Raw genomic sequence first — 24,306 nt, 5'->3', positions numbered from 1 at the left:
TGACAACAATGACAATTGAACAATAATGTATTTGACATATATATATATATATATATATATATATATATAATTTTACACTAATAATAATAATAATAATAATAATAATAATAATAATAATTATAATAATAATAAAAATTCTGATTTAAGCATGCTTGTAATTTAGTTTTATATACAAAGGTTAAAACTCCTGTAACAATTGTAAATCTTTAGCATAAAACAACTAAGACATGCAGTGGGTTCATAGATTAACCAAATCATTTTTTTAATAGTTCCCCCTTTCAACTCTGGGAAACAAAGGTTTCTTGTTTGGGTGAATCACCTTTTAGAGAACTACCTTGCAGGGCACTATTCTGCTTACTGCACCTTTCTACTGTGTAACAGGTCCAGGCTTGCACCTTACATTTTTCAGTAAAGAGTTATGTGTTTATTTGTGTAAAATGTAAGCATAAGTATTTAATTCAACTGAATTCCACTTACTAAAACGATCTGCATGACAACTAAAAACATCACTTGACTATGAGGAACTTTGTGCATTAAAATATACACAAACATGCATTCAACACAATAAATACAGTCTTTGTAAGTTACTATATTTCGCTGTGTATTATCCATTCATTCAGGGGGGAGGAGTTTAGGATTGCGATGTGGCACGCACAGTGTGCTAGTTCGTGTACCGCAGATGTCCGCAGGTCTGCGCGGATCTGCGCTTCTCCACCAATGGAATCGGTGGGATTCTGCATATCTGCGCGGAACTCCGGAAATCTGCGCCACAAGAAGGCGAGAGTGGGCGGTGCTTGCACGCAACGGGCGGAGCTCAGGACCAATGGCAGCAGTGGGAGGGTTTCCCGGAAGCTGACAGTCAGCTGCCCCGATTGCTGAAACCGTACGGTGCAGGCCGACTCAGCTCCGAGATCACAGGGTCTGGGTACCGCAGTCTTCTCGCCCCCACGGTCCTCTTTTTCTTTACCCTCTTCTCCTCCGGTATGGACGAGACGAGCCCCTTGGTCTCCCCTCTCCGGGACCCTCCGGATTTCAGCTACTGCCCCACGGAGCCTACGAGTCCCCGAGCCGGATTTGTGGGCACGCCGGGCTCGGTCGTGCGGGTGCCGGCGGGAAGCCCTGGACGCAGCCGAGAGCGACAGCCGCTGCTCGAGAGAGACAGAGGCAGCTCTCCGCGGGACCCCCACAGGAACGAGTTCCCGGAGGACCCCGAGTTTAGGGAGATCATCCGGAAAGCAGAGCGGGCAATCGAGGACGGGATTTTCCCAGAAAGGATTTACCAAGGCTCCAGCGGCAGTTATTTCGTGAAAGATTCACAGGGGGTGAGACTTTTATATTCGCTAGGGGGTATACAGTGATGTTTGCATACATTGCCGCCTCTGTTTAAGCCTGTGCACCATGCCCTGCCTGTCTTGCATAAGCAGACTGGGGGACTAGCTGTGTGCTGCAGATCAATTTGTTGTGGTCCAGCGTGATCAGTGCAACAGCAGCTGGGCAGTGTGGTGATGTCGGGCCCGGTGTTTATATTGGGAGACAGTGTATTATGTAACCAGAATGAAGTAAACAAGAACAGCTCCATGACCAACACAATAATGTTGGTTAAAGCTTGTGTTACGTTTCAGCATGATTACACGAATATGGCACCTGCTGTTCGCCATTAGTATTATGTTGTATTATTGGCTTGACGCAGCACTTTGAACCTGTGACAGCTCTGTCGTGTCACTCCGATTAAAGCGAGACATCAGGCAGCGGTGTTTGTACATCACCCCAAACAGCACGCATGCGCAGAGGACACTTTCGATTGTCTTGTGAATCATTCATGTCATGCATCCTGTAACTGCAGCCGCGCTACACATCAGAAGTCAGGCGCATGGAGATAAATAACCCCGTGTCAGTGCTATAAGGAAACACCAGCGCAGCCTTGCTCAATTTGTGACGTGCATATTGTTCGTTTCCTCTGTGCGTTTTCTTTTTAATATCAATATGTAAAATGCAGACCATAGCTAAGTAGGTGTTCATATCAGTAAACAACCAAACTAAACAGAAACTAGTTTAAACTATGAAACTTTTCTTCAGCATTACACTCATTCCCTTCCTTCCCAACTTTGCAAAACGCAGAAAAAGCCTGTTTTCAAAATTGCAGAAGCTGGTAGTTGGGTATGATGTAATTCTCTCTATGCAACATACTCCATGAGTAACGGCCCAGTGACTTGCATTTTCTCTCAGTGCTTGTGGGTTAAATTGTTTCTAAAGTAATTCAAGTGTAATGTAAATAAAACAGTATAGTTGTCGTATAGTTTAATTTGAACTTAAAGACATGTAGTAGTGAAATAGCATTTTACTCGGAAGCTTAGAGGACTAAATTGACCATATCTATACCACAAATCAATTCCAAGGCTAGCGTAGGTCCAGAATTATTTATTGAGCAGTCAGTCTGGAATCGTCTCACATGTTGTATTTCCTTAGCAGATGTAAGCCAATGCCAACGTGAGAGATGTAAACCACAACAAGTAGGCCTATATATTTTTAAGTTTTGTTTCTTATTTATGCTTTTTTTTAAATGAAACACGGCAACAACAGTGTTCCAAACCACGCAAAGATACACGAAGTTACAACATTAAAATGCAAATACAATGTATTTCTGTTACTCGTCCTGTGATGAAATGCCTGTTGCAGGGTCTGTCAGTGTCCTGGGGTTGGATGGAGGATCGCCCAGTCTCCACACGCCACACAGTGGGTCAGTGGGACAGCAGAGGAATGTCGCAGGATCCTGTGAACCAACTGGCAGCTTCGCATTAGGATGCCTTTGTTCCCCTGAATGCACTGAGGCCTATACAGTTAACAGTCACATGGAAAATATAATAAAGAAGACAGATAAGGCAGGGACAGCTGGTTAGGAAAAAGTCTTCAGTTGCTCACATGCTTCTGACATGCATTGCTAGACTGGCTATTTTTCAATTTGCATGGAGATTTGCTGCTTAAATGATCATGTGCTTGCAGTCTTAGCAACCAGACCTTAACTGAGCTTTGCTAGAACTAATCATATTTACTATAGGCATCTGCTAAGTTATCTTAAAAGCTCTGTGATTTTTTTCTTCTTGGAGCACTCGCAGAGAACAGTGCAGAGATATAATTTGTAATTGTGGAAATTGGATGTAATGTTTACTGAACGTTGTAATCGTCTGTTTTAAGTAGGATCGGAAAGCCACAAATGACTTTATTTATGACATTAATTTCTATTAGTGTGTGCCTTTTAAATTGTTTCCATTTATGCAAGGATAACAATAGCATTAAGTAAAAGTGTGTTTTTTTTTTGTGTGTGTTAAAATGTCAGAGAAGCAAGTGAGATTATTAAATCATTTTATTGTTTTCTGTTCACCAAAAGTATCTTGGACATGTGACCTCATTCACAGGAGAGTACAATAAGGCCATTGGAATGCCAATGATGGGCTTTAAGACCTTTCATCTTCAGAGGTCTTCACTGAGGTTTCTTTAAATTGAATTAAAATGGTGTCACATTCGGTTCTTGTATCCAAGGGATCTAAAAGAGCATGCACACATAACCTTATTATTGCCATTACTAGGGCCAGATTGGCTTCTACAGTGGATTACAAAGCTGGATTCTGTCTTGAGTCAGTATGATGGCATTTCATAGCAAGTCATGTGAGGAAACTTAAGTTAATCTTATTGACATAATGAGCTGCAAACCTCTCCAATTCTCCTTCATTAGCGGCGACATAAAGCTGGCTGTTAGGCGGTCAGGAGAAGTCTTTAAGGACCGGAGGAGTGAGATGTCTCAGGCTGGCTTTAAATGATCACCATCCCTATATAAAATAAAGCCCAAATCTATGGATTTAGCAAGCTACTTTTGTACCATTAACTATGGAAAGAATGATTTACTGGAAATCAAACTGTTTTCCTCCCTTTTCAACATTTGTACAGTATGATTTCTTGCAAAGTGATTTGGTAATCCTGAGAATAGACACTTACTGGCATGTGACGCTGTAATGATACATTTAGAAACACAGTCCTGCTCATTAGTCTTCCGTTGGTGCTCTCCCCTCCTTAACTTCCCTGTTGTACCTTTTCTTTCTGTAGAAGATCATTGGTGTTTTCAAGCCCAAGAATGAGGAGCCCTATGGGCAGCTGAATCCCAAATGGACCAAGTGGCTGCAGAAGCTGTGCTGTCCATGCTGCTTTGGTCGGGATTGTCTGGTGCTGAATCAGGGCTACCTGTCAGAGGCCGGAGCCAGCCTAGTGGACCAGAAGCTAGAACTCAACATTGTCCCCAGGACCAAGGTATTGTCTGGCACACTGTCCCATCTGCTGTGGTTACTGTCTGTGGCCCACAGGCCGGTTTCACCTTACCTTGTGCGCTCTCTCACCCCTGCAGGTGGTGTATCTGGCCAGTGAAACCTTCAACTACAGTGCCATTGACAGAGTGAAGTCACGGGGCAAGAGGTTGGCACTGGAGAAGGTGCCACGAGTGGGTCAGAAGTTCCACAGAATAGGGCTCCCACCCAAGGTAGGCATCTGGCAACCTGCCATTTAAATTGTGATGCTTCTTCCGGTTTAAATTAATAAAAACAAAAAATGAGGCTTCCAAGAACCATTTTTCATGCTAATTACAATTGTCTTGATCTAAGGCTGTGAGAAGATGTCAAAGGTCCAACAGGTATAAAAGCCACACCTCTCAATAAGGCCATTGCAACAGTTTATAGATGCCACGTCACAGCTATTCCCTGTTTTTGTCCATTTATGTTAACCGTTAAATTTGATGCTATCACTTTCTCTATTTTCAGCTGTGTGATACTTTTGCTGGGGACAGGTTTTCATCAGCCTCTACTCTGCCAATGCTGTGTGACAAGTGGCATCTGGTTTGCAGACCATGATTTAATAGTGGCTTTGATGTGTTAACGGTTAACTGTCTGTAAAAACGATTGTACACGTCAATACGAGAAGCCTTATTTAATTGGGGCTGTTCTTGCACAGGTGGGATCATTCCAGTTGTTTGTTGAAGGATACAAAGATGCCGACTACTGGCTGCGGCGTTTCGAGGCCGAACCTCTGCCAGAAAATACCAACCGGCAGCTGCAGCTTCAATTCGAGAGACTAGTGGTGCTGGATTACATCATCAGAAACACAGGTAGGAGCTGCAGTGCCCTCTAGTGGGAATACTGTGACATGTACTGACACAGTGCTGAGGTCAAAAGTGGCCAACATACAATGAAGAACAAAAATATATTGTTAACATTTTCTTTAAGATGTAGATTTTTTTTTTTTTTTTTTTTTAGTGTATCAGTTGAGTATGTGAATAATTATTCCGCAGTGAATGCAATTTATTTTTTTTACATTTGACCAATTTAAAGGCGACTATTTGACACTAAACTCTATGAATGCTTTTCAACATGGCTGTCGCAGATCGAGGGAACGATAACTGGCTGATCAAATACGACTGCCCTATGGATACTGGAGGCAACAGGGTGAGCAGGCAGATTCCTTCATGTTTCAGATTAACATGTCTTGGCTGGGGAAACCTGCTTTAGAATAACTGGTGGAAGGTGGAATTTATCACCACTGAAACTTAACATTTCTTCTAAGATATACATGCCTCCTTATAGATGCAACAGAACCGCTCTGAAACCCTGTATTCTCCTCCCTGCAGGACACAGACTGGGTGGTGGTGAAGGAGCCCATCATTAAACTGGCCGCTATAGACAATGGATTAGCTTTCCCCCTCAAACACCCGGACTCCTGGAGAGCCTGTGAGTACAGCCACACATCACAGCCTGCCAATTACAAGGCTGATGGAATCAGTTCACCTCCCTTTTGAGAAATATGGATTTTGACTGTACCAGTTTATGGAAATATTGTCTCGCATCCTTCCACACATTAAGTGTTTGTGGAAAATAATTTGACTGTACCCTGCAACTGGATAACCTGTAGGAAGTAAAAGTGCAGGACCAAGCCAGACTCGTTAGTCTGTCAGCCATTTTCATCCAGACCCGATTTAGATCTCAGCCGTGGAATTGACCTACTTTCCAAATTGTGATCAGACGGGATTTGAGATCAGTCTGCATGCAAATTACACTTGAGCCTCCAGGAAGTTTAAAACAGCCTTCCTGTAGTAGTACGGGATACTGAAGAATGCATTTAAAAGTGTACATATGCAGTGATTGAAGGGACGAATAGGTTCTTACAGCGCCCAAGTGGCACATTCAGGAAAAGGTCTGGAGTGCCCCATAGCCTGCATTGAGCTGTGCTAGTCCTGTCTGGCTACTCTGTTTTCTTGGCCCTGGTGCCTGCAGGTTCTGATTTTTAACAGTTCCAAAATGGATAGATAAAGTGGACAATAATAGGAAGACATGTTTTACAGATTTGATAACACTTCTCGTATTGCTCTTCCTTGCAGATCCCTTCTACTGGGCCTGGCTGGCTCAGGCCAAGGTCCCCTTCTCTCAAGAGATCAAGGATCTCGTCTTACCCAAATTCTGCGACCCAAACTTCGTCAAAGACCTCGAGGAAGACCTCTATGAGCTGTTTAAGGTGAGAGGGAGGACTCCAGACATGGATGACAGGGCTTTTTAAATGTGCATTTTTCAGCTCCTGTGCTTGATACTTTTTGTTGATTGTCTTTGCAGAAAGATCCAGGTTTTGACAGGGGACAGTTTCATAAACAGATTGCGGTGATGAGGGGACAGGTAAGCTGTGGGAGACACATGCGCGGTGGCGTCACGTTTTTGCTAGCAGCTAGTCCGTCTGTGACCGTTTTTTCTGTGCTTCTCTGGAAATCAACCCTTTGCCGCTGTGCGTTTCAGATCCTGAACTTGTCCCAGGCCCTGAAAGACGGGAAGACCCCCCTGCAGCTGGTCCAGATGCCTCCTGTGATTGTGGAGACAGCACGGGCCCCACAGAGGGCCAACAGCGAGTCGTACACTCAGAGTTTCCAGAGCCGTCGGCCCTTCTTCACGTGGTGGTAGAGCGGGGCGACGAGAGGGTGGGGAAGAAAGGAGGGGTGACACAGGGACAGAGACGATTTTTCCTCTCACCTCTCCTCGGAGCCTCTCTCTGGGACAGGGTGCATGACTAAAGACAATTGAGAGAGGACATCTCCAGCCCCTCTTCCTTCTCCGTGCCTTTCATTATCTCTGGGGAAGAGGGAGGAAGAGAACCGGAGAATCGTGCAGGAGGGTCAATTAGTCTTTCTCCCCCACGCTCTCAATCATCCTTCTTCCCCGTCTCCCTTTCCCCGACCTCGCTCTCCTCCTCACCGCTGCCCTGGTGCTCGTTTACATTCCCAGAGGACTTTGGTCTGCTAGTCACTGAGCACACAACATGACCACCCCCATCGCCGCATGGAAGAAGGGCCCCCGTGCTGGGTGATCTGGACTGAAAGGGAGTTTGGACCAGAGAGGACTACATCTCTCTGAAAACGGTTTGCTGCCCAGGAGTTGTCAGTGATGTTCAAGGAAGCTGAAAAGTGGCGGGGGAAAAAACACACACACAAAAAAAAAAAAAAAGAAGTCAATCTGGAGGACTTGCAGCACTTAAAATCACTCCTGGGCTTTGTGGCTTGAGTTTACGAAATCCGGAAAGCCCGAAGAGAGGAATGGACATTCGTATCCACAGAGTCGCTGCTTCAGTAGTATGGGGACCCGATTCCTCTTGTTTATTTTTATTAATATCTTTATGTATTTTTCCCAAGCTTGTCATGCCTCTCCCCTCTGGCTGCACACAGGCACAGGTCGGCTGCGTCTGTGAGCTGGATGGCACTACATTACACATGAGCTAGAGCTTCCTGTGCTTATTTAGTACAGGTACCGTTGCGAATCGTCATGCTATATTTATCGTTGTTATATTTTTTTTACCCCCTCAATCATTACCTCTGGTTAGTGGCACTTAAGATGAGCGTTTACTACTCCAATCCTGGGAAAACAAGGCAAAATGGCAAATCGCATGTCTTCAGCAGTTGCTTGAGATTTTCACTGCGCTGCCTCTGAGTTGGTGTTGAACACTGTGGCGTTTTCATTCTCCCAAGACTAAATGCCGCTGGGCTGGGAAGGTGCGTTGGTTACTGGTTGACAAGCTTATCAGAACGATAACAATATTAATTGAATGTTATAAAACCAAATAAGCAACATTAAGGCCTCCCTTGTAAGTAGTCCTTCAGAATGAATTTGTTTTTAAATTTAAAGTATTTGATCCATTTAATTTAGGAGGGTTTAATCCATCTCTCGTTGTTTTAGATAATTCATATTAAAAGCCTCTTAATGCACTGTAGACTGCGAGTTCATGGTCTACAGCTAAACATGCACAAATGAATATATGCTTTGAAGTACGGTACACCTTAGACTCTATAATGTTTTTTTTTCTTTGTTTCTTAGTTGGTAGCTTTGCTAAATGCTGTACTGTGCTTTGCAGGTGGGCTATTGAGCCAGTCTGAAGTTTTGATCTTGTAAGAATAGAAACTCTGCAGTGTTTAAAGCCATAGAAAATCCAGAGGCCAAGCATTAAAAAACAGTCAGGACACACCACCTGGAACAGAGTAGACCTCTTTCTGCTGTTCTTCTACTTAAACTTTATGTGATTCACAAATTGTTTAATTTCTGTTAGTTAATTCCTTCATTTGTGCTGAACTGTGTTTGACCCCTTTCTCCAGCTGCTTGTATCTGAGGTAGACCCTTTAAATACTAAACAAAATGAAACACTTCATGGTGGAAATTGAGATATAAGCTGCTGTTTGTTCCCTCCATAACTCCAGACCCCGCCAGTGTGCTGCTCCTTTGAGTGAAAGCTCATCGGACGGCACCAGTGGCTGTTGGCCCTTTCCCTCAGTTTTGCCTCTGGACTTCAACATCTGGACTCTGTTTAATAAAACACTATTTACTGCTGGCTCAAAAACACGATTCACATCCCGCAGTCTGTTCTCCTGTGTCTATGTGGGAGCGGGAGGTAAAAATACAAGTGCAAAGGTTTACACTGGGGTTGTAAAACCAAAAAATTGCCTTGCCATTGCCATTACATGAAAGGCACTGTTATGTGCAGTAGAGATTTCAGTTTCGGTACCTTTAGCCGAGGCACCATGAGATCCTGATTCCTGAGCTCCTATGAGGAGGAAACTGCTGTCTGGCTGAGGTTACGGCATGTCTTGTCTATACTCTATATCCTGGGCAGTTTGCAGGGCTGCCTGTGGCAAACGAGCCATGTGCATGCATCTGATTCTACTCCTAGCAACAAGGGGAACTTTTTTTTACCCACAATATCTTCAGAAAACTGGATTAACACACGGCACCGTGGGAACACTGAAATAGACCTTCTGTAGGGGAGACCAGGGATATATTGGTACTGTACATGAGGGGAGCTGCCTGTTCCCTCAGTGAAGCATCCCCTTGTTGCTTTTTTTTCTCTCTTGCGAAGGATGAACCATTATTTTTATTTTGTACAAAGATTTTCTGCTGTAGCTACCAAACTGACCTGAAATGTATTGTTCTGACAATGCACTGTATAATTTGTATGTAATGTATTTAATGAAAGAAATACATATAACAGAAATCAAATGTATTCCATTACTAGCACGTCTCTGGTCTTTTATTTGCTATTTTCATTTTACTGGTGCGTGATGGAGTCTGCTTACATTTTTAGTATCATGTAAAGGCTTTGTTCACTTGTAGTCTGTCAGATACAATCAATTTCCATTCAGAGAAATAACTATAAGAATTTCTGAGGATCAGTGTGACCATTAGTCTTCTTTTGGTTCATTTTTTGCAGTTTAGTGGATAGCTAGTCTTGAATAGCTGTATTTTCCAAGCTTCCCTGGTTACAGATTTTTTATCAGAAACTAAATCTACTGTCAAACTACTCCAAGCTTTAGGAATGGGGCTGCTCATGCTCCTAAGTTTATAACATTATTTAACCAGCAGCTTAATTCTTTTAATTTTCCACATATTCAAAACTTAGATGTGGACTTCTAGAAAAGCAGTATTAGTCTATTATGCCTCTGAACACAGGGGAAATAGACACCAGAGCTGCAGATTTGGTTGAAATACATTTAAGAGCAAAAGCATGCTAGAACAGGAATTTGACAATTCTTCTGCTGTCCTCCAGAGGGAGCAGTGACTATTTGTAAGAACAATTCTATTCTCTTCTTACCAGACAGACTTGTTAATACAAAACTAATGTGTCCAAAGATAAAAAAATAAGTTATAAGTATATAAATATCAGGAGCAATATTTCCCAATATGTTTTTCATATGGAATTGTGGTCCAGGTTATTCTTAGATGCCTTATGACTGGTTAGAGTTTCTCCAGTGGCCTGAACCACAGACCCCAGCTGGTCATATTGTACAAGGAACATAACCAGAATGAAGGGAATGGATTTCATACTTTTACTACACAAAGTATAGAGAAGTGTGAGCTGTGTGGGTGTGACTGAAAGCCAGTTTTCTGAGTCAATTGATCTTGTGATTCTGAGACAGACCCTTAATAGTCTCACATGCTTCTGTGACAACACTAATGAGGGATACACACACTACCGACATACGTACAGTACAAGTAGTGTGATGCTGACTTAGATGGAGAGTTGTGGAATGGCACCCTTGTGTAAGGCAGGGAACAACTCATACAAAAGAAGAGGATTTTATTATTGAATTATGGATTTCAAAATAATTTTTATTGCAAAACATACATATACCAGCTATAAATCGTAAATACATTTGAACTCAAAACTATTTTGCTTTTCAAGTTCTATTTCTGATTAAAGTGCATGCTTTGCTTTTAAAGAAGGCTTATAGATGAGGCTTGGCCTGGCTTTTTTGGGCTGTGGTTGAATGCTCTGGCTAACTAATCAACACCATTACAAGTGTAATGTGCCCCATATCAATGCATTTGGTCAGTCCATAACGAAAACTCTAATCAAATAGGAGCTCTCCTGTATGTTGGGGTACCCAGAGAACATCCCAGGTTGATTTTCAAGTTCAGTTTTTATAAATTAATATAAAAGCCAAACATTACAGCCCACTCAGAGGAATGTGTCCTTATTTTAAGACCATTTAAAATACAAATAAAACAATCACTAGTGTTTATACATTTACATTTGCAGCACATGTATTGGAAGATCATTCTTGGACATTGATCAGCAGTTGATTTAGTCTTACTGTTCCCCTCACAATTTTTGTCCTACCTACACCTATTGCACATTTCTCCCTTTAAAAGAAGCATAACTGGAGGAGAGGGGAGCAGTCAACCATGAATGCCAGCGACAAAATATTTTGACAAACATTTTTAATCTCATAGTTGTCTGCTAGCTGTGTGCAGAAAGTACTCAATTTTATTTGTCCACGGACTGAAATAAATGAGCTTAATGCTGGTTGAGGCTAAATACACTTGTGAAATATTCAAATAGCAGCTTCATATCCCCTGAAAATATAGTTTCAGGAATCAAACTATGCATTTGTATTGTCTGCTGTCTTACATGTATTGACCTCATTTATGTTTTTGGGGGTGTATGGAGCTGTAGCACACAGGAAAACTGGGAGGTCATGAGGCTGGTTTTTGATCAAGAATAAGAATTTCATGAAGTATATACCAATGACTCATTACAGTACAGACCATTGGGTACATAGTGTTTTATGAACCATCCACTACATGACTATCTCTCCCTCTCCCACTTGCACACAAACTGGAGGAAATCCACCAGCAGTGATTGTGCGGACGTTGCATTTCACCCGCTGTCAGTGTAGGATGCGATGGAGGTATCTCTCAGGATCCCTCTCGCCTTCCTGCCTCATGGCCCCCCCTCGGCTCCACACAGAACTGGCTAGCTGGAGCCTCTCTGGGTCCGGTGGTCTGTCATCAGTGAGGGTGACATCCTCCTGCCCTGCACAGGAACTGTCTGTGGCTGTGTTAGCATTAATGGAGTCGGTCGATTCATTCACTGAATCTTCCCCGTCCTCTTCGTTATTCTTTCTTGCAGGGCCTTCGTTGATCCTGGAGAAGACAGACCAAACATGTCAGTTTACATTAGGGGAAATAGGTTAAATGTGCTAAAGCTGAATTAAAGTGCTAATTAAAACATGCCCTATTCTCCCATTTAGCACAGATGCGTCAGAGCAGATTTTAAAACGTTACAAAAGCACCAATCACAAAAAGGCACATCAAATGCTATACAGCTCTGGAAAAAATTAAGAGACCACTGCAAATTTGTCTGTATGTATGGCAGCCATTCCATTCCATTCATATTTTTATTTGGAATTTGGGTAAAATTAACATTTTTGTTTTATTCCATAAACTACTGACAACATTTCTCCCAAACACATACCTATAAATAGTAAAACAAGAGAAACTGATAATTTTGCAGTGCTCTCCATTTTTCCAGAGCTGTATATTCTGCCTCCGCGTGTCTCTTATCTCTTCTCCCAATCCACGATGGGAAAAAATAATCATGCATATAGCTACAGGACAAAGAAAGTGGTAGCTGTTTTGTGTATCAATCTTATCTTCTTTAAGTCTCAACCCTTTACTTCACTTACACAAACTAGATTAAACTCTTTCAACAATAAAATGTTACTCAAACAAAACTTGTACTGCTAACGAACACAGCCGCATGAAGGTCACGGATCAGTAAATCAAGCACTGGAGGCTGTTGAGACAGACTTCTTGGCGCTTTAACGCAGCTATAAAGACACACCACTGTCTCTTTTCCAATGAGCAGAATTAAACTCGTTTAGTCCGGTTATTTGATCGGCTTCATCCTTCGTCACAAGTAATCCTGACCTTTGCTTTTTATTGTTTTTTTAAAGATAAAGACATTCAGATCAACATGACTACACTAGATCAGTGCGAACTGGTTCTGTGGACTTTGTCAAGTTGATACTTCTGGTGTAAAGTGCATTTGATAGAAATATGGACTGTAAATCCAGTATGTAATTTTCATTTAATTATACATTCATAAGATGTTCCTTGTTTTGAGTCAGTAAAAAGCAAAAGTGGCATACTGATGCCTGAAGTGTGAGTTTTTCTCAGTGCTATGATGGACTGGCTAAAGATGTAGCTGAGAGGTAGATGAGGAAGACTGACCTTAGATGGCCAAAGGCATGGAGCCACTTGTGTCCCAGGGCATCGCGAGTGCCCTCTGTCCTGAGCCGGTTCCTACGGCTCCTCCCCCTAAGCCCAATCAGCGCCTGTGCCAGCTCCGCCTCATCAGAGTGCCCCCATATTAGCTGTGCCCGCTGCTCGGCCTGCTGGTCCCCCGACTGCCGGAAGAGGCGCTGTAGTTGGCGCAGGTTGATGCCCCGGAAGATGTTGGGGGAGGCGGCTTTTCGGCTACGGCGCTCCGACAGTCTCCAAAACCGGGAGGGGCCGGCGGGGGCGTCCATCCCACACTGGACGACCCACAGCCACGGTCTCTCGCCTTCCTCACAGAACTGCTGCACCGAGCCTGCACAGACAATGCACGGTCAACTCTTGCCCTTGTGACACATTACACAGAACACTCAAAACATTTACATTTTTTTAGGCAAACCCACAAAGGGTAGCTATAAGGAACTTTTCATTTTCCTCAAAGTAAATTAATATAAACAAACAAATGCACAACAGCCCTATTCTGAATGGTTACTACTTACTACAATATTACTACCCATGATACATCATACTAAGTTTCATGTTATCTACAATATAAAAGACATGGTATATTCAGTGCATGTTCTCATAAAGCGGATACATTCCTGATCAGGGAGCTGTAACTGTGGATTAGTGTATCTACACCATTAAAACACTGCCAAAGAAACACAAAGCAGGCATGGTTGAATACATATATATTCCTTGAATGTGTAATGCTTGTTTTCGGTCTTGAAATTGAATTTTAGAAGTAGAAGGTTATGTGGCATCTTCCTCCACACAACTTCTGTTTCAAATGTCTGTGCAATGCTGTACTGCAGCAAAGACTCACCACCCTGTTGTATTTCTGTAACAGTGCTTGAAAAACTAAAACACTGACAAGAGGAGATGAGGAGATTCTCCATCTAGACTCTTGGAGATCTTTTAAGCAGACGGAAACATACAAAAAGGACATGTTGACCTGCTGCTGTTTTTGACTTTCCTTAAACCTTCTTATGAAGAAAGGAGACCCACAGCAAAGCCCATTACTGAGCAGGTGGCCTTAATTATGTTTCTATCCGTTTCACCATATACTTGCTAATTCTCATTAGCATTTAATATAATGACAGCAATGATTATAAATTCCAAAACTTTTCAGCTCCAGTAAAATATTCAAATCCACTCAAAGTTGTCATACAGCAGCTTGTGTCCAAATGGATAATTTCTTAGCACGTTGTATTGCAATGCACTGAAATGTGTTTTGTACTGTTCACTGCATATACATTTCATGCATATATGCAATATTTCCCTGATTAACACTGTTTCCCCCTGCACGCAGCCGGTTAATGTACGTCTAATGAACAGCATAATAATTGAGCTTATATACAGCTCCACACACAATCTTACAATACAAGGGGGTAATATAGGTCATGTTCAAGCAGCGCAAATGTCCGCAGTTCTGTGCAGATCTGCAGGATTCCGCCGATCCCATTGGCGGAGCAGCGCACATCTGCGCAACAACAACGTGACCACAGTATTATCGCGACATTGGGAAAAGCGAGCAAAGACGGCCGATGTGTTCATTAAAAATATGCGTTGCACCAGTAGAACTGAATACAAAATCAGGTCCAGGTCGCACATCCAAACAGAAATGTGTTGCATGTTAAACGGTCTGTTAACAACACAGTAGTTGCTGCCGTGTCCGTGTCAGCGACAAGAGTAATGCCGCTCAAAACGTAGTACAGCCATTATGCATTTCAACTGTTCGGTATGTGATGCTTTTTAACACGATTACCAGCACACGAACCATACAGGATAAAACACACATTTCACTTACTGCAGCTGTTTACATGCAATCTGCAAGGTTAATCTCCTACACGTCTCGTCCTCTACTCGTTACGTGAGTTATATACTAAAATGCTCCTGTTTCAAAGGGAACATGTAACATCTATACACATACACACAAACACCTTTCCAACTGCAACAGAAAACAATGCATTTTTTCTTACCCTATGTCGAAGGAGGAAGATTTGAGTTTTTTTATAGAACAGACTGTAACGCTCTCCAAGGTTATATAGAGTCGTATTTAATGGCAATCTGCATTACCTCGAAGGGATTTCTCTTTTCATATAAATAACAGCTATGAATTAGACCCCTTTATAGCAACTTCTCCTCCGTCTCTAGCCCTGTCAGTGCAGCGACCCACAGCAGACACACAAAGTTATTCTGCGTTCTCTCCGGCAAGCGCGTCCTGACCAATCAGAGCGGAGGAACGCCGAGTCCCCGCCCACCAACGTGTGAGGAACTGGGCGGGGCTTTTTCGCGCACAATCCGTAGCCGTGGAAGGCGTGGCCAGATCTGGGCAGCTGCTGCGCCACGTCGAGCAACAAGGTGTAATCCTGTACTGACGTCAATGGCCTGGGCTCTGAGCTCAGCGCCACAGGGTTGGTGTACAGTCAACAAAATCATGATGTACTTGTTGTAGTTGGCTAGCCATGTGTTTTTCTTCCCCCTGCTTAGTGCTTGCGTACCCTAATCAGCAGCCACTCCTTTATGAAAATGATGACATACACAGAACTACAGAAATGCACATCTTCTCATGATTTGTGTAAAATTGTGTGCAATGGAAAATGTAGTGTACAATTGTTAGTATTTCAGCAAACAAGTACATAAAGGTAAGTTTTATTCCAGCCATGCTTTGGTAAAGATCCAAAGTAAACAACAGTGGGTAATGTTGGTGCTTTGTGCACCACTTATTCTGTACTACAACACCACTTTCAATACCAATAAACATGGTGACAAAACAACAATGCATCTTCATAATTCAAGCTATGAGCCCCCAGCAGGAAAGCAAAAACAAACCTTCCAATGCCTGCCATGCATGATCCTTTGCAATCACCAAAATATCTATACGATCTAATTTTTGCATTCACACACTGCATTTTTATATTTGTCCTGCAGATTCAACTTCCCTGGATTTTGTAAAACATAACTCTGGGGCTTTGTGACTGTCCCTGCTGCATCCTTGATGATGTGCAAAAACAGAAAGGAATTTGATTGTGCAAGCAAAGAAAACAGAGAGTTAACTAGAGGTGGGATTAACTCGGGCAGGAAGTGGTTTGCTGACCTGAGCTGCACAGGATCAAGTGCCTTTCCTGATGTACCATGCCCTGCAGGACTGTTGCATCGTGTGCCTTTTCATTAGCTTCAGGGGATACTGACATGTGTGACATTGCATCCCTCTTTCCCGCTTCTTATTTTGTAAGTTGTGATTTATTACTAAAGATGTTAATGAGTGTGCACAGAAAAGGGTTTGCCCCTTCTCTTAGGCTGAGGTAAAATTTTCAAAACCACCAGCCTGCCACCACCCTAAGATACTCAAAGGGTATTACAACAGGCATTACTGAGATGGCGGTATTTTGACTAAGCAGGCACGCCTTAACGTATGTCTTATTTTGATATGTGTTCCTCCCAAAGGAAATCCTGCCCTTCATTGACACGTCATGTGCAGCACAGATCTACTGCTGCAACAACACCTCCCAGCGCAACAGACACAGCAATCTTTTCAGTACAAATATTATTTCATCACTTTAGTGACTGTACTTTAAAATCTCTTTAATCAGCATTCTTCTTGTTTCTTCTTAAAAGCTTGCTGATTAGAAAAGCATGTTTGTGTACGTCATCTTTAGAGTATTTGTTGGCATTTGCTTGTTTTTAGATTATCACTCCTTTGAGGGAAACAGAATTATACTTTATAAATGTATTATTAGGCAATAAATGAAGGGTAACTAAAATTGTTATATCTGAATACCATAGAGCTGAGTTTCATGCTCAAAATAAGTGTTTTTCAGAATGCATTTTATCTATTATAACGTCTTGCTATGAACTGTGGAAATTTAGTATAGAATAGTGTAAAGAAATCAAGGAGCAGTGAAATTCAGCCAGTGAGAGTGGGAATAAAACTTTCGGATCTTGTATACTGTCCTTTTCATGGAGAGATCAGCCATGCCTAATGCAGAGCAGATCACAGAAACCATCAAGGCACTAACCCTTGCTTTCTGCACACATGGACAAACCCCCAACCCCCGACCCTTTGTTTGCAAAAGTCCAGGAAGTGTTCCCTTATGAGATGGAGGAGGAGGCAGAGGAGGAGATGGCTTTAAATTTCAAGTCAGCCTCCCTCTCAGCACACACTCCCCCACCCCCCTGAAGAAAAGCAAGGGAGGAGGAGATGCAGGACTCAGCAGCAAGCAGAGAGGAAACGGAAAAGACGAAATCAAGCAAGACTGATTTCAAAACCCTGGGGCAGTAATAACGGCTTCTCTGGATATCTTCCATCGTCTTCAAAGGCAGAGTTTTCCGTGACTGTTGTAGCCAGCCAGCGTTAGGGAAATGCCTCCTCAGCAACCGGTGAGGAGGACAAACCTGAGCACCAACAGGGAGTTCCTCAAGAGCTTCATTGGGATCCTGAGGGTCCTACAAATCCTGCTGGGAGCCGGGCTGTGGATCACAATTGCTGCCAACAAGTATGAGGGCTCCATCCACTTTGTCCTATTTGTGGCCGTGCTCTTTTGGCTCCTGACGCTCACTCTCTACTTCCTCACGCTGCTGGACAAGCAAGACCTGGTCCCCATCTTGGGTGGGGAGCGCTGGCTGCTAAGCAACATGGTACATGACCTGTTAGCTACTCTGTTGTTCTTCGCAGCCCTGGGCATAATGATCTACAAGACCGAGAAGAACAGCTACTGCACTCTGGAGCTGTACAGGCACTCCTGCCTGTACAAGGTGTACCTCACAGCCTCCGTCTTCTCCTGCCTCTGTGCTGCTGCCTATCTTGTAACGGCCGTTTATGGCGTTTGCAGAAAGTGCAGGGGAGAACAGACTCTGGTCTGATGTTTTAAAACAAACAAGGCATGCGGAGAAAGGGAGGTGGCTTGACTTCACACAAAAACCTCATAGAAACAGAGGGAGAGACTCTTCTTCTGGCTGTGCACAGTTGGCATTCAGCAAAAAAAAGGGCTTTTCTTAAGGCGGAATCTTTGTCCCTCACTCTGTATTTCATTAGCCATTAGGTTTGTTGATGTTTGATGTTGATGTCACCTAATCTAGTGTTTCTACAACTAATCAAAACCGTAATGTTTTAATCAAAAGTTTTTGTTTTCTGAATCAAGAAAATGTTGGTTTTATAAGGCTGGTTTTATAACACATTGAGAACGTTATAAACTTAAAGATTTCGAAAGCCTAGGGGAAAAAAATACAAGTATCAAATGTTAGACGGCACAAAGATAACAGAAATGTTTGTCTTTTCTGACAAGCAACATTCCTTGGTAACATGGTGTGATTTGTGTGCCAAGCAATAGTATCCTGTATTTCTATGCTCTTTTAGACTGCACAACATGGATTTTCACTGGTGCTTTTGTCAATACATATAATATGCAGTAGCACAGGATGTAATGAAACATTTGAACTGTTTAAAATAATAAATTGTAAAAAAAAAAGAATAAGAAAAAGTATTCCACATTAAAACGTTTTTTAGAAGTCTGGGACAGTCTAACATTCCATTTATGGTTTTGTTTTTACAGAATGTATAATTCAGAGAAAACCCACATAGGAGTATCATGAGATATCAAATGGAGATTAAAACATTTCCCCCATGCATTGTAATAGTTTTTTTCCGTGTTATTCTGTAAGGTTTTGCAGGTCTAGGCAATTCCCTTTCCTGCCTAAACAGGAAAGTATGCTACACAGAGGCATGTGGTGTGTGCGGGGCTGTTTGACTATATTAGTATAAACGTTGTCCTCTGAAACTGGAACATGCAATGCACTACAGCAGTAACAAGCAGCAGAACAGCCCTGAGTCATGAGTGTTATAGATGTAGATTTTCCTGTTGTCCTAAGGTGCTGATTTTTGAGAACAGTTTGGACACATGTGAAAGGCTTTGTCAACCTTTTATTAGGATGTTATTTAAAATAATTCATAAGAGTCCACCTTAAGAAAAGCAGCAACAGGCATGGGTGACCGGAGGGCTAGTTGTGCTCATGGGGGCTGAGCAACAGGGAGACTTAATTCACTCTGCCCATCTGGAGATCTCATCAAAATCACTGAACACAGCCGGTGTGCTTTTACACAGGGTCCCCAGGGTTTCCCCACCTTGTTCTTCACTTTTTTCTGCTCTTTGCACAGGCAATGGGACATGATTTTACAGTTGTTCTGCAGCTCATTTTGTTGCCTAAAACTCAGGATGAGCCTCATCCACCACAGACTACTGACTGCAGCTGAATACAAGACAGCATTTTGACATGGAGCTTTGCTACAGATGTTTCATGTACTGTATGAAAGGACACACTTGTACTACTTCAACTGTCTGGACAATTACCCCCAAACCAAGAGAATGGCTTCTCTCAATTTACACCTCCCAGTGTTCAGGCTTCCCTCTGTGAATGAACGCACTCCGTCCCCTCTCAGTTCTATGTCGTTCCTCTCGCCTGTGTGAGCAAGTGGGGATCAGCATGTAAAACAGTTAACCACACCAGAGAAAGCAAGACCAGCTCACTTTCTGTGCAGCAAGCCTGCTGTGATCCGAGGCCACGTTTTCTCCATATTTAACAATGGCTTAGTTTTTTTTGGTACGGCTTCATTTGGATCCTTAAAATCCTAGTGAGAGATGATGTCACTAAACAGTAAAGTATTGTGTATGTCATCAATCTCCTTTTATTGTGGGAAAGGTAATCGGACAATGCTGCCCCCTGTTCTGGGATCCCTTGGAACAAACAATCTAAACAGCAAGAACAGCCAAAGTGTGACAAATTTCAAGACATGTTTGATGCAGTTTTTTTTTTTTACTGTGTGTGACTTCTGCATTCTGTCCATATCTTCCAAAACTCCTTATGATCATATTCAAAATTATATTTATTTCACCGTCGGCATCCACCACAGATTCTCTGGTTTCCCAGAAATGCCTTGTAAGGATCCTTGGCTCTCTGCTCCCCAAACTCCTCCCTCTATAGGATTGCACTGTGGGCCAGTGCAGTTCTTATAGTCTGCCTGGGAGTAAAGTGGGACTGTAGTCTCTAATCGAGGGAGAAAAGTGCCAAGGAAAGAGAGATTTTTCAAATATAGCCTGCATCTGTGCGTGCCAACTGAGACATACTTTTACCACTTACTCAACCAGAAAGAAAACATTTCCTTTATGTACTGGAGAAACAAACAGCAGAACTAGCTCTATGTTAGCACTTTTCCTCAGACTGCAGTAACCTGACTCCATTACAAAGTGCCTCCCAGGGAGCCCTGGGATCTCGGAGCTGGAAAACTGTGCAGGTTCCCCTGACACCAGCTGTCCTGTCAGTTACATCATCAGTGATTGTCTTCATTTTTCAGCATTGTGAGAAACACTGAGTGCCTTCCAGATGTCACACAGGTCAATCTTTAAATTAGCAAACTATCTCACTGGGGAGAAGGGATATAAACCTGCTGCTCTGTGGTTTCCTGCCATGTGCGCTAATGGTTTGACTCAAAGTACAGGTTTCATTAATTCAGGAAGGACAACAATCTTACATTCACTTTTGGGCGACTTATCACAATATTATTACACATGATCTTCAATCAGTGATTGCACATATTGATAAGTCAAGAAAAACAAACATATGTTAATGATAAGGACCTACTAGCAGCACTATGTGTCATATCACATATATTAAGGTCTTACCCACATGTTTCTGTGGATCTTAAAATATTATTGCCAACATATTAGTTATCTGAACATTCCATAGTCTTCAAGCCCAAAAGGTTTGGTAAATATCTTTCAATTAGCGACAGCTTGATTCCTGAAGAAAACTTAATTTTAAACAAATATTACTAATTGTATACTTAATTTGATAAAGTAATGAAGGTCTGAAATTGAATGAAAGCTATTTAACCATGTTTCTCTAGAAGAAGTGAAATATGCCTCTGCTTTAAATGTGTTAGAAATGGTTGTTTACACAGTTTTTCAGTTTTGATCACATTGCATATGTGAATATAGACAGTGGGTTTCAAAGTACAAAACCTAGTGACAGGAAACAGATTAAACAAAATTTCACCCCATCCACCAACTGCAAATTCCAAATGCAATCACATGATTTTTTTTTCCATCTCACTAATGGAAAGCCAACATCAATTACTGTTTTAACGATGCATCACTGGCAGGTGGCTCAAAGTATCAATTTACTCAATTTGTTTAATTCAAATGGCATACATCTTCACAGGTCAGAGAGGCCAGGGGAACTAAATTCTCACTGCAGTATTACTGCACTGATCATGTAGAAGTTTTACATATCCTCCGATAACACCGTGTAACATTTTTTTTTTGTTCCTGGGTAGTAAGTGTTATTTCCTAATTGCTTATGCCTCAAAAGTATAGACAATGGCTGTTATTCTCCACAAACTTTGCTTTTGTGACCATTTTGAAATTTAACTATTTCCAATGAGAAAACGGGCGAATTTGTGTCTTTTCGTTCACATAAATTCAGAAAAAAACATATGAATCCAAATTAACATGTATTTATACTAAAGTAATATAAAAATGACTACAAAAGTGAGTAGTTTGTCGAGATTTACGATTATACTGTAAATAATAGCCATTTTCTATACTTTTGAGGCATAAGCAATTAGGAAATAACACTTACTACCCAGGAACAAAAATTGTGTTACATAGTGTAATCTGAGACATAGCTGCCATTTGCAACACAATGAGAATGACCAATGAGCCCCATTCTCAAGGGCACACAACTAACTTCCAGAGACTGCCTTAGTATATTTACTTTGTAAAGTTTTTTCTATACAGATCACAATAAAATATAGATGCTCTTTCACATTTTGCATAGAATATTAATATGATATTTTCTCAGAGAAAATACTAGTTCTGTAATCTAGTCTAAAAAGATTGTCTAAAGTCTAAAAATTCACATTTCTGAATCAGAAAATAAAAAGAAGGGTTCCCCTTGTTTTCAGCACAGAGGACAGTACAGTGAGTAGTAAACACGAGGAAATGGCACACATGCTGTTATTTAAGAACGTCAACCAACTGAAGACTTCATTGTACTAAAGAACTATTTTCCACCACTTGTAATATGCGCATAATTGAATTAATATTCACACAAGTTCAATTCTGTTTGAAGACTGTTAGTGATATTCCCCATGCCATTTCTAAAACCGCTTGAACAATGTCACCTCTGTGCCTTTTCCTTAAACAGGAAATATGAAAAGAAGAGAACTTCAGTTGTCCACTCTAGTTACCCTCTAGAATACTTATTGTAATTTGTTTGGAAAAAATATTGTGAAAAGCATTGTAAATGGGAATGTGAGCTGGCCTTATAAATAAGAGAGCTAATAAAAATAAAATGGAAATGCACAAATTTGTATACAAATTCTAACAAATAGCTTGTGTTAGGTAAGCATGTTAAACTTAGATAGCAATCTTATATACTGAAAACTAAACAGATATATTTTGATGTTTCCTATCTACAATACATTGTGTAGTATACATTCAACATTCTACATACTTAATGCACATGTGTCACAGAAGCAGTAACATTTTATGATTTGCTCTTATGCTCTTTGAGTCTATTTTAGTGCAGTGTATTGTGTTAAATCATGTAGAATGGCAACGAAGTGGAATGTTGTAGAAGAACTTGAAGTCAGCATGGTCATGAGCTATTTGGCAATTTCAAGATCTGGAGACATAGGAGACCTTTAAAAAAAAAGAAATGTCATGGCCTCAACCAGCCATTGTAGAAAACAGAAAAAATATAAGAGATGTGTTTATTGGTGAAGGGTTAATAATGCAAAATTCATTCAGGCTAAATATAATCAGGAAGTCCCCTCTAATGCACCTTCCTGTATTGTTATGAGTGTGAAGTCAATCTGTGATCTCCCTTTCATATTGAACGGAGGTGCAGTGTGCTGTACAATCAGGCTATACAGGCTTTTTGTGCTGACAGTAAGGCCATTTGTATTGACTTTGCTATTTGCTCACCTGTCTTATGATTTATATATTGTTTATATTTCTCCAAGTACAAACACTTTATCAATATTTTTGTTAAATAAAACTAATCAAGTTTCAAACCAATACAATTTGTTCTTATTTCAGTATCGTATTTACAGATTTGTTTTTATCTTTTCTTTTTAATATATTTAACCTTGTTTTTCAAATCTGGCATATTTTAAATTATGATATCAACCGATTGTGGTGGAAAAGTTTTGGAGTTGGGAATTCTAGTCAGAATTTATTATGTGCACGGGTGGAACAGCGCAACACAGAAGCTTTTATAACCCCTCTGGGACATACCCAAGAGGGGCTTTAACATATTATAATCAGTGCTCTGAATGGTCATTTCTAATAACTATAGCAGTGATTTAATTGGCATACTAAACTATGCTTTCCCATCTCACCAATATTATAATCATTACTCATGAATAATAATCATTAACCTCTAAATTGCCAGTTGCATTGGAAGGTAATTTGCAGTTACGGTGCAAGAAAGGAATATGAACTGCCGATAACCAAAATAGGAGTAACAGCACACAAAGGAAAAATGCAGTATAGGATTTCTATATTTTTACGCCATACTATCATGTGTTAATCTGGGGAACAAAATGTGGTATTACACTAAAGAAAGAAAAATAAAAAAATAAAAAAATACATAAATGTATATACATATGGATAATCTTATGTTACAAGGGGTACAAGTTCCAATTTCAAGTAAATTTCAACTATCTTCACACAATAACAGATACAAATGCAATAAACAATGGGATGTACTCATTGTTACGTAACAAGTAGGACTGCATTGAAAGAAACATTTAAAGTATTAGAATCTGCATTTCAAATACAGAAAACCTATTTATCTGACAAATAAGAGCTCAATATTACAGGAAGTGTCAGCTTCGAGACCATCAGGCTTGTTTCGGAGCACTAAGATGAGGCCGGTGATGTTCAAAACGAGATCAAAATGTTCCGGCAGCACTATCAAACCAAGACTGAACATCTCAGTAATGCATGCAGAGAAAGTGCTTTAATAGACTGACACCCTTGTGGGAGAACAAAGCATACAGACATTGCTAACACTCTCTATTAGTGCTGGGAATATTACATGTACAGATGCTGGGTAATCCCATATCAGCTCTGTAATGTACCCAGAAAGTTTATGTCAGAGAGCTTTGTGGACCGGTGGGACA

The 24,306-nt window shown here is 41.3% G+C and overlaps 3 protein-coding genes across 3 annotated transcripts; 2 read left to right on the top strand and 1 right to left on the bottom strand.

The window, feature by feature from the left end:
* The first annotated feature begins 849 nt into the window (after window positions 1–849).
* pi4k2a (phosphatidylinositol 4-kinase type 2 alpha) lies at window positions 850–9,569 on the top strand. Its single transcript, XM_066693068.1, has 9 exons — window positions 850–1,322; window positions 4,099–4,299; window positions 4,394–4,525; window positions 4,993–5,146; window positions 5,422–5,483; window positions 5,666–5,765; window positions 6,413–6,546; window positions 6,642–6,701; window positions 6,819–9,569. The coding sequence occupies exons 1-9, from the start codon at window positions 984–986 to the stop codon at window positions 6,978–6,980; spliced, it is 1,344 nt and encodes a 447-aa protein (XP_066549165.1). The 5' UTR covers window positions 850–983; the 3' UTR covers window positions 6,981–9,569.
* A 1,077-nt stretch (window positions 9,570–10,646) lies between these two features.
* Window positions 10,647–15,325, bottom strand: avpi1 (arginine vasopressin induced 1). Its single transcript, XM_066693340.1, has 3 exons — window positions 15,101–15,325; window positions 13,074–13,434; window positions 10,647–11,984 (listed from the first exon to the last, which is right to left on the bottom strand). Exons 2-3 carry the CDS (start codon window positions 13,370–13,372, stop codon window positions 11,729–11,731), a joined length of 555 nt encoding a protein of 184 aa, XP_066549437.1. The 5' UTR covers window positions 13,373–13,434; window positions 15,101–15,325; the 3' UTR covers window positions 10,647–11,728.
* Window positions 15,326–17,289: 1,964 nt separating this feature from the next.
* Window positions 17,290–18,749, top strand: marveld1 (MARVEL domain containing 1). The gene has a single exon (XM_066693155.1). It carries the CDS (start codon window positions 17,484–17,486, stop codon window positions 17,982–17,984), a length of 501 nt encoding a protein of 166 aa, XP_066549252.1. The 5' UTR covers window positions 17,290–17,483; the 3' UTR covers window positions 17,985–18,749.
* The last annotated feature ends 5,557 nt before the right edge of the window (window positions 18,750–24,306 follow it).

Source organism: Amia ocellicauda, chromosome 20 (assembly GCF_036373705.1).
Source record: "Amia ocellicauda isolate fAmiCal2 chromosome 20, fAmiCal2.hap1, whole genome shotgun sequence".
Taxonomy (NCBI): domain Eukaryota; kingdom Metazoa; phylum Chordata; class Actinopteri; order Amiiformes; family Amiidae; genus Amia; species Amia ocellicauda.
The sequence above is the reverse complement of the archived record's forward strand: the minus strand, read 5'-3'. Positions and strand labels throughout refer to the sequence as shown.

Bases quoted from the DNA above. Each gene is read 5' to 3' on its own strand.
- pi4k2a (XM_066693068.1), top strand. From the start codon at position 984: ATGGACGAGACGAGCCCCTTGGTCTCCCCTCTCCGGGACCCTCCGGAT. The intron at 4,300-4,393 runs GTATTGTCTGGC...TCACCCCTGCAG, and splicing joins ACATTGTCCCCAGGACCAAG to GTGGTGTATCTGGCCAGTGA. The intron at 5,484-5,665 runs GTGAGCAGGCAG...TCCTCCCTGCAG, and splicing joins TGGATACTGGAGGCAACAGG to GACACAGACTGGGTGGTGGT.
- marveld1 (XM_066693155.1), top strand. From the start codon at position 17,484: ATGCCTCCTCAGCAACCGGTGAGGAGGACAAACCTGAGCACCAACAGG.
- avpi1 (XM_066693340.1), bottom strand. From the start codon at position 13,372: ATGGACGCCCCCGCCGGCCCCTCCCGGTTTTGGAGACTGTCGGAGCGC. The intron at 11,985-13,073 runs GTCAGTCTTCCT...TGTCTTCTCCAG, and splicing joins CATGCCTTTGGCCATCTAAG to GATCAACGAAGGCCCTGCAA.